Source organism: Chionomys nivalis, chromosome 17 (genome assembly GCF_950005125.1).
Source record: "Chionomys nivalis chromosome 17, mChiNiv1.1, whole genome shotgun sequence".
NCBI classification, from domain to species: Eukaryota; Metazoa; Chordata; class Mammalia; order Rodentia; family Cricetidae; genus Chionomys; species Chionomys nivalis.
The window spans coordinates 18,428,445-18,441,088 of record NC_080102.1 but is presented as its reverse complement, the minus strand read 5'-3'; the positions used below and the strand labels follow the sequence as shown (position 1 = coordinate 18,441,088).

Genomic DNA, 12,644 nt, shown 5'->3' with positions numbered 1-12,644 from the left:
TACCAACACTCGTGGCAGAGGCAGGTGGATCTCTGTGAGTTCAAGGCCAGCAGTCTGATCTACAGAGCGAGTTCCAGGACTGGCTCCATAGCTACTGGGAAATCCTGTCTCAAAAAACAAGAACAAAAACAGAATCCTCAATAAAAAGAACATTTCATCTTCTTTGTGGAAGAAAATAAAGAAAAAAGAGGGTATGATGAAAATTCCCCAGGCAACAGTAAGGATCACCCCACAGGTCACACGCATTCGCATCTGTCACCCTCACCAAGTGTGTAGACATTTCATATGTAAACATGTGTAGGCTTAAGTACTTAAGTACAATGATGTTCACATTTAAATTTAAATTTACTTTAAAACACATAAACAACAATCAGTGACCAGATGATCAATCATACACTAACGTGTAACAAGCTGCACAGTAGAATGCATGTTAATGAAGGACTCTAGATGACAGGTACCCATGTTCACTAGGAAATTTTATAAATCTGCTGCATGTTTAGAGCTGTTCATAGCAAAACTGGAAAATGGTTAAACTAAAACATCTTTAAATCTTCCACTTAAACGTGGAAGTTTCATGGCTATAATAAAGAAATATTTAGAAGAAAAATTTCAGTGCTCTGATCATAACCGTAAGCAACAGTTAAACCCGACTCCTCTGCCTGGGCTGAAGATACAATGAATCATTACTCTCCGTCCCCTCTGAATCCTGTGACCAACATCCAGTGGGAGGGCACAAGCCACCATTGCTGACCTTCTGTATCCCCACAGACTGGCGGATGTTCAGCTTTCTTTTCCTCTGGAAAGTGTCCAAGTCCCAGAGCTGAGCAGTGTCTGAGGAAGTAGTGATGGCGTATCTCCCGGCTGCGTGCACAGAGATGGAACTAACTGACGATTCATGCCCTCTCATCCAGCTAACCAGCTCCTTGGTGACTGTGGGGACAGTGAAATTGTTACTCGTAAAGCGTCACTCATGGATTACTAAAACACTACACATAAACACCATGCAAGGACTGATTCAACTAATGGACAGGGGACATAAAGGCATCTCCTTTAACACTGGCAAAGTTGGCAGCCTGCGGCTAACATTTACCACAGGAGTGTTAGCAACGTATAATCATGGAAATTTCATGATATCTACTGAGGGCTTAAGAGTAAACTCGCCAGGACACTAGAGCTTGGGTACTGTGACACCGTATGTTGCAGTTTACAAATAGTCTGAGGCACAAAGAACATGCTTAGATTTTAAAAATTGATTTAAATCATTAATTTTGCTAGGCACAGTGACACACATCTGTCACCTGGGAGCACCTGGAAGAGTGAGTCGGGGGATGACTGTAAGCCTGAAGTCAGCTTGGACAACATGGTGACTATGAAGCCATTTCTGACCACACTGAGAGATCCTATTTCAAAAGAAATAAGTGAGTCAAGCCACATAGAAAATAAAAACTAAGATGAATTTGGGCCACACGTGTTGTGGCCATAATCTCAGCACATGGCAGGCTAAAGCAGAAGAGCTCTGAGCTTGAAGCCTGGGCTACACCGTGACTTCCAGGTCAGTGGGGGCTGTACAGCAAAACTCCAGCACTATAGACAAATAAACAAACAAATAAATAAAAAAGAGCTTTGTCTTTGAGGTTGTCTTGTGTGTGTGTGTACAGAGAATACAGTCTGGTAGAGAAAACAGCAAAACTTGTCATGATAATTACCAGTGAGTAACTAAATATGAGTTTTATTTTATTCTCACACTTGTTTGAATGTTTCTAAATCATCAATATCATATTATTTTTGTGATCCAAATTCTTCCTCCTAGAAAAATGAAAGTGAAGAGAGAAAGAAAGCGAGATATGCCACACCAACTCCAGTGTCGTCTGTGTGACATGACGTATGTCATTATGCCAGACGGGAGCTACGTGTCCTATGGGACTAGGCTTCCTGGAGGTCAATGGCAGACAGCCTGGTATTGGCTGCCCTTGGGGCACAGACAGGTTTCTCGAGTAGCTGGCTATATGGGATATGAGCTTTGCACAATCTCTTTTATAATAATGATAGTCTTTATATCTACAAGACAAGGATCATTCTCTTCAGGAACAGCTCTGGGATAGGGAATCACAGTATGGGAATGTATAAGACTACAGCAGAACCCTTGTCATACACGGGATGTATGATAAGCAAGGGAATAGATGGGTTAACGTTGGTGGACAAAGACTGTTATATTATACTTTGAACTTTATAGATAGGCTTGCTAGATCCCAACTCCCATAGTGTCTGCTGCATAAGAAGGTACTAAAAAGTATATTTCAACAGGTGCAGAGAACTGATTAGGCATATTTGGTCACTAGATGAAATAAAGGGTTAGGAAGAGGAAGGACCATGATAGTGATAATGAGACAGAAACTTTCTATTCTTTAGATGAAACCACTTGCCTGAGGTTTACATTCCCAAGGACAAGATTTCCTCTTGTAAGGATGCTTTATGTCTAACACCTGTTCCTAATAATATGCTTTTCTTAAATATCGCTGATGTGACTAAAAGAAGCTTTCATACTGTGCCAACCAATGACACATGACCTTTTGATTTGTTCTTTGTTTGAATACTATATAATGAAAACATGAATTCAGTAAAATCGCAGCAGATTCCAACCACTCTCTTGTGTGTTGTGTCTGTCTGTCATTCGCCGAACTTGTGCCTTCCTGTTACCAGGACCCTGCTTCTCCCACGGCCTGAGTGGCTCCCCTGAGCCGGTCCATGGCAGAGATATAAATCTAGGAAACAAAGCAGGTCAGAACTGAAGACAGAGCAACAGCTCCTGAGGGAAACAGCAGCCAACTGAGGTTGATCTCACTCCTTCCTGTGGCTCCGCAGTGAAATGAAGAAGGGACGACCACATTGGGAGCTTCCCATAAGGTCCACTTAAACACTGCTTCCGATTCAGTATCTCCCCTCTCCCCTTTCTGCCTACGGTGGGGAAGTTTCCCCTCGTATATGAAGTGCAATTCTTCTTTCCTGATGTTGAGTAGAAATCTAGAAGCTGGCCAACTATGCTCAGTTCTTTATCTCTAGGGTGGAGCCCGTGATACATCCCTTTCAGGACAGCCGTCTCCTGTTGTCATTGCTCAGGTCTCCAGGCAGCCATATTGCTGAGGTTTCGTGGGTGTAGTAGCTTCCCTGTCATTTCTAGGACACTTGCTCTCACAGCAGACTTCCTGGTCAATCCCAAGGTTGGTTTGTTTGGTTGTTTGGTTTTTAGAGACAGGGTTCTCTGTGCCCTGGCTGTCCTGGAATTCACTTTGTAGACCAGGCTGGCCTGGAATAGATCTGCCTGCCTCTGTCTCCCGAATGCTGGGATTTTTAAAATACGGATTATGGGAACTCAACTCAGGTCCTCATGCCTCAAAACAGGCACTTCACCACCTGAGCCATCTCTCCAGCTTCAACCCCAAGTTCTACATGCTACTGAGAAGTAGGACAGCAGGTGGGGGCTTGAGGACCTTGGAGACCAGAGTCTGGTTATCGTGGGGTAGGAGGCACAAGAGTCATCATCTGTTAATGGATTCTGTGAGGAAGCAGGATTTGGCACAAAGAAAAGGTGACTAGGAAGTAAGGAACTTAAATGGGGCGTCAGGTTCAATGAGAGAGACTAGGCTATAAAAAGATGGAGCTAAGACAGAAGAAAATGGTGATAACGATATCCATCTCAGCGAGTTATTAGAATGGGATAACGATATCCATCTCAGCGAGTTATTAGAATGAAAATAAAGTAGAACATGTAAATTCAGAAAATAGTCCTTGGAAAGAATACAATAAAATCTTCACTGTCACTACTATTAACAGTCATATAAATATCCTTCTAAATATTAGATACCATCAGTTATTTAGTTATTAGTAACAAAAATACAATTAAAACTGTTTTCTTTTCACTTACGATTGAAGAATAAAGGGTTTGGTCTACAATACTCCAGAATGTCAACTTAAAAAATAAATGTTATGTGGTATGAGATTTATGGGATTGTTTTTGTGTACTTGTTTGTTCATGGTTTTTGGGGATAACTGTATAGTAAGAAATTTGGCCTCAAAAGAGAGGTCTCATTTTTGTCCATATTCATGGGAAGTAATCTTTGAACTCTTGGGGTTTCCCACTTGATAGGAATATCTTCATTACTCAGTCGTCCTTCAGTTACAAATAAATGGCTTCCGGACTCAGAGTTGGGGCTGATCTCACCACAAAGACCAGCAACATTAGCAGACTGAGCATCAGGAAGGCAGGAGAACTGGAAAAGGAATTCATCCACACAGGCAATAATGGGGTGAGAGATGTCACCGTCAGACGGCCCTCACATTCACACATGCGCACTAATTCAGTCAGTTAAGTCTGTGTGACGGAGCCTCAATGAAAATTCTTGACAACAAAGCTCAAGAGAACTGCCTGCCTCAGTGAGAACTGGCAAAGTCAAGGCATGCTGATGCTAGGAACTCATCACTGAAGACGACAGACACATCCTTTTAGAAGCCTCCCAGATCCTACCCTATGCATCTCTTCCACTGGCTGGCTCTAATGTACATGAGACTGCAGTCAGCCACATGTACAACGCTTTCCTAAGTTCCCCTGAGTTTTCTAGAAGGTTATTAGAAACCCTGACTCTGAAAACAGCTAACCTGAAGCAGGAATGGCCCTTGGACCCCAGACTGTGGCTATCTGAAGTGAGAGCGTTCTTGATTAGACTGTTCCTGAGACTACACAGACGGGAAAGGGTCTCGCAGTCTGTTAGCCTACATTTTATTCCGCTTCAAAAGACAAACTTCTTACCTGTATCAAAACATTTAATGGAATAGTCAGCTAATGCCACAAGGAACTCAGACTTCCTGCGGAGATCAAAGGCCAGAGCTGTGCAGGCTTGTGATGTTCGCTGAACAAGAGCAAACCTATTAAGAAATAGCTGCATTAGAATCAGAAATTCCACCGGTGATCATAAACTTTACAATGGTGGAGTCTTTGGAGCAGAAAGTGAGACCTAGGAAATAGTGGGCCAAAACCAGGAAGGGCTAAGAGACCCACTGTGAACAAAGAAGGCATTCCTATCGTGTGAAAATGCCGGGGCTAGGACTCCCTCTCAGGAATCATGCTAAGGAGACTGGAGTCTACTGCCAAAATTGGGAAGCCATTGTTAAGCTTCTGTTAATTCAGCATAGCAGAATTACGGTCGGCCATGTCTTTGAGAAGATGTTTACAGAAGCAATGGCAATTGACAGACAGGGACTGAGAAGAAAGGTCATTGTGAGAGCTACAAGAGAAGACATCAGCCAGAGGCACAAGCACACAGTGGAAGGGACACAGAGTGGCTACGTCAAGCCAAAAGCGACCTGGGATGCATTAACCATGGGGGAAGAGAAGGAATCAGAGTTTCTCAAGTGTAAAAGAAAGACAAGAATAGGAATCCTAAGAGTTTGTTGTGATCAAATGAAATAATACACAGTGAGTTCTTACAAGAGCTTGGCACACAATTAGAATTTCATTTATAAAATATTAAGCTTCTGAGCAAAGGGAAAAGGGCATGAGCCTGAGGATAGGGAATCTTAAATCTTATCTTAAAGATGCTGAATACAGGGCCCTGGACAACATTTAGAGCCGTGCTGTCCAAAAAAAAAAAAAAAAAAAATGTACATGGGCCATATGTGTAATGCAAAATTTTCTAGGAGCTATGTCACAGCAAAGAAAAAGATACAATTAATTTTAATATCCAAAACCTGAATAATCAAATTTTCTTTTTTACACTAAGCCTTCAAATTCCAATGTGTATGCCAGCATTACACTCAGAATCTTTCTAGTCACTTTCCGAAGGCTCAAGAGCTGCAGGCAGCTAGTGGTTATCAGAAAGCGAAGCACTGAGTAATTTCTAGAAGTATAATCTGAGTCTATAGCATGTACATGATATCTGGTCATGTAAACACTCAAGGCTCTGCTGGGGATGAGATTATTAAAAAGAGCACAGAAGGACAATCCCAGGGCAGGTGCCTGAGCAACACAAAGTACAGGGTAGGCACTGGCTGAGTCCAGAAGACGGGGATAAAAGGATCAGGGAAATGGGTAAAACAGCAGAGCTCTAATTTGAAGCCTAGGAGAGGAGGGGAGGGAAGTATTTAGTCTTTATATACAGGAAGCTGCAGAGACCATTGTGTTGGACAATAAGAAGACTGTTGCAGCGATTCTCTTCCCACCTTGCCTCGTGGCATGGGTATTTAGAGACCGAGCCTACTTAGTCGCTTCTGCACTAAATGGAAGAGCAAAGAGGACGGTGTTAATTCTTTGTGGTTCTTAGATCTATACACTACAACAAAACTGTTCAAGGGAAATCAAGTTTCTAAATTGCCCAGTGAAGTACAATAAATTAGCAGCAATGAAAAATTTAAATAAAAGAAAGAAGCAAGCAGAGCTGGCAAGATACCTCAGTGGGTAAAGGTGCTTGCCATAATGACTAACGGGCCAATTTCAGTCCCTGGGACCCACACGGTGGAAGGCAAGAATCAACTTGTGCTAGTTATCCTTTGACCTGTGCATGCAAGCTCATACAGACACACATAAAATAAATAAAATGCAATATAATTTCTTTTTAATGAAAGGAAAAAACAAGCTGGTGGCTGCCAACGATGGGGAGGTGAGGCAGGACTGCTGCAAATCAAGGCCAACCCGGGATATAATGAGACTTTGTAAAATCTTTATTTCTCCTCTCCTCCATCCTTCATCAGGGCTGACAGTAGCTTCCCAGGAACTCAGCAGTGCTCTGTAAATCAGTGGTAGGTAACGAACTAGTCAATGGCCAGTAACTTCCTAAACGGAAAGGTCCATACCAAAAGCACCTGCTCACCTGTTTCCATGCAAGTCAAAAGCATAGATGTTTCCCTGGTGGTCCCCAGCAATAAAGGAATCGCCCGAGCCATCAAAAGCCACATTCAAAAACCGCAAAACTTTCGGATGGTATTCAGAAGTGCTGTGAACGATGTTCACTATAATTCTGCCAAAACACATCAATCTAAATGTTACATTCTACATCACATACCAGCTTTTACACATAGGGTTCTACTGAGGGCTTCCTGCCTGCCTATGCTTCCCGTTATTCTTCCTTCTCTTCCCTAGAGTCCGTCTTATAACGACTTCTAAACAGTTCAGAAAGCCATTCATTATGAAAGCTAGCATTCATTCATTCATTAATTATTCTAGACTCACTGTCAGAACTGAAGAAACCAGACACTAGGAATAACTGATAGACAAGGTTCCTGGCCTCCCGTCATTCACAGATAAACACACAAACAGTATGTGTTACGATGAACAGGCAGCAGGGTCTAAGAGTTTGTCTCTCTAATATAAAATGCTCCAAAATGAGTTAAATGTGAGTGAGCTGTATTTCCGCCTCTAAGAGACTACACAATCCCCTAGCTGGTGTGCTGTGAGGATGACCTGCTCCTCACTGCATTCCGGCACCTGACCTCACCACGCTTGTGGAGTGCTTTGAGTTGCTTCTTCATAATCCCCATGAATCACACTTCTCAAATGGTAAGAAATGAAGCTCATTCTTCAATATTGTTGCATAGGAACACATAGCATGTGTTAAAGTTATGTGAAAATTCAAACATATTAACCATGGCTTTAAATTGCTCACATATAAATTCAAGCACAAACATACAATTAAAATAAAAGTGCAAAAGAAAAGGTGTACACATGGGGAAAAAGATAAACACATATAAACACTGCTAGGTGTGTGCAGAGAACAGGAACATGGGTCACTTTCTCCTACTCTACTTTTCTATCTGGTACAGGTGTTAACAATCACACTACTTTCATGGGCAAACTCTGTGAAGGATGTATAGCAATATTTGTTTAAATTTACTATTTTTTGAGGATTCTTGTGTCATAGTTGCCGAAAAACAGTTTATAAAACCTACAGCACTGGGCCAGAGGGATGGCTCAGCGGGCAGAGTCACTTGCCAACATGCCTGGTGACCTGAGTTTGATCCCCAGGCCCACACGACAGAGAGAGAAATGACATCTACAAGTTGCCCTCCGACCTCCACATATATGCCATGCCACGCACACACCAAATATATAAGAAAAAAGCTTGCAGCACAAAATGATTCTTCATTATATAGGGTTGCACAGTGGTGCACACCTATAATCCCAGGACTGGGGTGGGGGTGAAAGCAGAGGCCTTGAATGCACCTTGGGCCACACAGTGAGATCTTATCTCTAGAACAAAGCTTGCCAACTCATTCTGGTCTTGAACCAGTACAATCCCTTCCTGTTTAAAACAATGTGTGTGTGTGCATGCCCATGAGCATGCGCGAGTGTGCACATGCCTGGCATGTAGAGGTCACAGGACAGCTTGTAAGAATCAGTGCTCTCCTGTAAACTCAAGAGGTCAAGCTTGGTGGCAAACTCCCTCATCTTCTGTGCTCTCTGGCCAGCACTCCCTTCTTTATTTCAACAATAGTATTTATCATGAAGACTTTATCTTTTTTAAAAAATATTTATTATGTATACAATATTCTGTCTGTGTGTATGCCTGCAGGCCAGAAGAGGACACCAGATCTCATTACAGATGGTTGTGAGCCACCATGTGGTTGCTGGGAATTGAACTCAGGACCTTTGGAAGAGCAGGCAATGCTCCTAACCGCTATGCCATCTCTCCAGCCCAAGACTTTATCTTTTGAATCTCTTAGAAACTGTTTTACTAAGCTGGGCATTGGTGGTGCACGCCTTTAATTCTAGCACTTGGGAGGCAGAGGCAGGTGGATCTCTGTGAGTTCGAGGCCAGCCTGGTCTATAGAGTGAGTGCCAGGACAGGTTCCAAAGCTACAGAGAAACCCTGTCTTGAAAAACAAAACAAAAAACAAAAATTGTTTTATGTGTATGGGTCTTTGGACTGAATCTATGTCTGAGCATCCTGCTCATGCATGCCTGCAGATGCCAGAAGAGGGTGCTATATTCCCCTGGGACTGGAGTTACAGATGGTTGTGAGCTACCAAGTGGATTCCTGGAATTAAACCTGGATCTCCGTAAAAGCAGCCAATGCACTTAAGCCCTGAGCAATCTCTCCAGCCTCTTGTAGAAGAGTTTTAATACAAATTAAATCTCATTTAAAAAAAAAGACCTTATGGAAGTGTGATAAACTGATATATGTATTACATATTTTCATCAAGGACTGAGTATTATGTAGCTCGTTGGTGAAGCACTTACCTAATACGTACAAGGCCCTAGGCTCAATACTCAGCAGTGAAAAAAAGTTATTTTTCTGCATGTTTATCTAAATATATAGCTTTTTAGATTGACTGGGGACATAGAAAAATTCTTACAATGCTCCTTTTTTAAAAAAAAAAGATTTTGTATAGTGTTCTATCTGCATGTACACTTGAAGGCCAGAAGAGGGCGCCAGATCTCATTACAAATGGTTGTGATCCACCATGCCTTGCTGGGAATTGAACTCAGGACCTTGGGAAGAGCAGGCAGTGCTTTTAAAGGCTGAGCCATCTCTCCAGCCCCACAATGCTCATTTTTTAACTTTCTTTTTTATTTATTCTTTGTGTCTTTCAAATTATGCATTTCCATTCCATTCATTTTCCTGTCCCTTCATATCTGCCCTCAGTCCTCGTAACCTCCCCCACAAAATAAGATAAAAATTAAGAGAGAAAAAAGAAAAGAAAAAAAAAAAAACGAATGATGGTAAGGACCTTAAATCGCAGCACTCTGAAGGCCCAAGGCAGAAGAATCACAAGTTCCTGCAAAGCCTGGGCTTAAAAGTGAGACCTTGTTTCAAAAAACTAAAGCCAAGCTGTTGTGATGGCCCAGCCAGTAAAGGTGCTTGCTGCCGGACCCTCATTCATGGTGTGAGGTGAGAATCTCCCCCAAGGCTGTCCTCTGCCACACTATACTGTGGCAAGCAATACAACAAGCAAATAAATGTAATGAAACAAACGAAACCAATACAAAGAACCAACCAAACAAGTGCAAAATAACGGTAGAGCAAATGCAACTAGGTCACCACGGGCAGTGCTCAGGCTACCAGAGCGTGACTAAGTGTGGCTAGGGCCGATTTCCTGCTCTGAGGATACGGCTGGCAAACCTGGAGCTACTTCACAAGTCTTCTGACTCATCTTTGTCTCTCTCAACCCACAGCAATATTTTTTATTTGACAAATGTAATTATTGCCAACGTGCAGGGTGTGTGCGCCATGCAGCACACGTGGAGGTTGAGGACAACGCTGCAGAGTTGTGTGCACCCCTGCCAGTTTTACTTGTCCATCTGACACAAGCCTAGGTCATCTGAGAGCAAAGCCTCGGCTGAGGATGGGTTTGATTAGACTGGTCTGTGGCATGTCTGCGGGGGACTGACTTGATTGGGTAGCACCATTCCCTGGGCAGGGAGTCCTCAGCTGTATTTCAAATAAGCTACCTGAGCCTAACCCAGAGAGCCGGCCAGCAAGCAGTGCTCCTTCGTAGCTTTTGTTCCAGGTTCCCGCTCTGACTTCATTCAGTGATGACCTGTGACCTGTAAACGTAAGCCAAATGAACTCTTTCCTGTTCTAAGTTGCTTTTGGTCGGTGTGTTTTAACACAGCAGCAGGCGGGAAGCTGGGATACGTGAAATTTAGGCAGCCAGATGTGTGCAGCAAGCATCTTTACCTACCTAACCATCTCCCTGGCCCAGCAATGGGTTTAAAACAGTGGTTCTCAACCTTCCTAATGCTGTGACCCTTTAATACAGTTCCTCAAGTTGAGGGGACCCCGCAACCATAAAATTTATTTCATTGCTACTACATAACTAAATTTGCTACTTTTATGAATCATAATGTAAATATCTACTGTGTTTTCCAACAATCTTAGGTGACCCTCATAAAAGGTCCATTTGACTCACAGGTTGAGAACCACTAACTTAAATGAGTCAAAAGAAAGCTGTATTTTCATTAATAAATAACCTGTTCTTTGTTTTTCAATCTTACATACCTACCTAGATATGCAACAGCAAGACTGTATCTAGATTGTAACAGCAAGAAATGGTAGGTTGGCTACAATTCTCAGCCATTTTAGAGAAGCCAGAGGTAGAATGTGCCACTAAATAAACTCGATGTTTGGAAATGAGAACGCTGAAGAATCTCCATTATTGACCATATTTTTTATTCAATAGGTTGGTGGGTCAATCGCATTGATAAAGAAAGGGTGGACAACCACCAGAAACCAAAGTGGCTAGGTGGTTAAGTAAGTGGCTGACCCAACACTTTTAATTGCGTTTTCAGTCTACAAAGACACATATTTTGATTTCTGGGGGAGCAACTAAAAGATAAACAGAAAAGTCTCTGGAGTAACAAACCTCGAGACTTGAACCCAAAGTGATACCACGAAGTCCGTACAAGCCTAGGGAGTCAGAAACACTAAGACGTGCACCATGGGAAACCAAACAAATAACTGGGGCAAAGACTCCCTCTGACGTCACACAGGAGGCCGGGTCTCAAACGCGGCGGACAGCTCTAAACAGAATGAAAACAAGCGCAGGCGCTGTAGAAGGCCCCCGCATAGTTGACAGCCCCAGCAATACACACTTCTCCGTGCAAACTGCAGAACTTAGGTTTGTTCCAGCACCGTCCCACAGTGCTCAGCCCACACTCGGCTCTCAACATTACAGATATGTGCAATGACTGGAGATGGCGAGCTTCGGCTTTAGGAGCGATAGGTGTGCGTTGCCTTCTTTGCTCCCATCACCTCTTGGAGTCTCTTCCCTGATGGAACAGTCATTAATGAGCCAAAGCAGGCGGAGTCTGGCACTTAGTAGAACTGCAAACTCTTTTTGCATAAATCGAAGAGCCTCCTCCTGCCTCCCGCTCCCTGGGACCCAGGACCAGAACCTGGGACGCGTCTGCAACCTAAACGGCTTCCCGAGCTACTTGCTCCTCCTGAGGTCCCAACCCAGGGATGCAGCGCTGGGCCAGAGTCAGAACCCCGTGGCCGGCACCCCACCGCCACGCTTCCCCACTCAGCCTCCCGCAGACCCGCCCCCTCGACGGTCCCCACAGCCCCGCGGCCTCACCCATCGTGAGTGGCCGGAGAAGGCTTGCGGTGCCATATCTTGCCGCTCTCCTTGTTGCCCAGGTCAGTGCTCTGCATGTCGAAACCCCACTCGGGACCACTGCTGGCCGGGTGGGTAACCGTCCCGAGAGCTTCCCGGCAGGCTCCGCGCGCCCAACCCGGGAAATTCGAGCGGCCGCCGTGAGGTCTCCGCCCCACGAGGACAGTACCAACCCCACGGCGGACACCCTTCCTAGTTACAGCCAATCAGAATGCACATCGTCCACATCCGTCCCGGTGGTCCCTCCACTCAGGACAATGGGATGGGCCAACGACTTCTTCCCTGGACTCCACCCCTTTTCTGAGGCGTCTTCCAAGCCTTCGACCCAAAGGCTTCTGGGAGTCGTAGTTTTCTGAAGACGAAACTTGTAACCTGCTCTCTGGCTGTCTCTAGGCTCAAATAGACGACGGAAGTGTTTTTCTCGTGAGAGCGCCTGCCTTCTTCATTCGGTTCTAAATCGCGTTTAGAGAAGAAGGGATTTATAGAAACAACTAATGCAGAAGCAAAAAGACAAGTATGTTGAGAATTTACAGAGTTCC

The 12,644-nt window shown here is 43.9% G+C and overlaps 1 protein-coding gene across 3 annotated transcripts in view; it reads right to left on the bottom strand.

The window, feature by feature from the left end:
• The window catches only part of Tbc1d31 (TBC1 domain family member 31), a 47,187-nt gene extending 34,988 nt beyond the window's left edge, over positions 1–12,199 (bottom strand). For 2 of the 3 annotated variants that reach the window (XM_057791645.1, XM_057791646.1), the window contains exons 1-4: positions 12,067–12,199; positions 6,861–7,007; positions 4,805–4,920; positions 752–930 (exon numbers count right to left, since the gene is read on the bottom strand). In XM_057791645.1, coding sequence (XP_057647628.1) covers positions 752–930; positions 4,805–4,920; positions 6,861–7,007; positions 12,067–12,143 — 519 coding nt within the window. In that variant the 5' untranslated portion in view covers positions 12,144–12,199. The remainder of the gene's footprint in view (positions 1–751; positions 931–4,804; positions 4,921–6,860; positions 7,008–12,066) is intronic. The other variant, XM_057791647.1, reaches the window with a different exon arrangement.
• Positions 12,200–12,644: the final 445 nt, after the last annotated feature.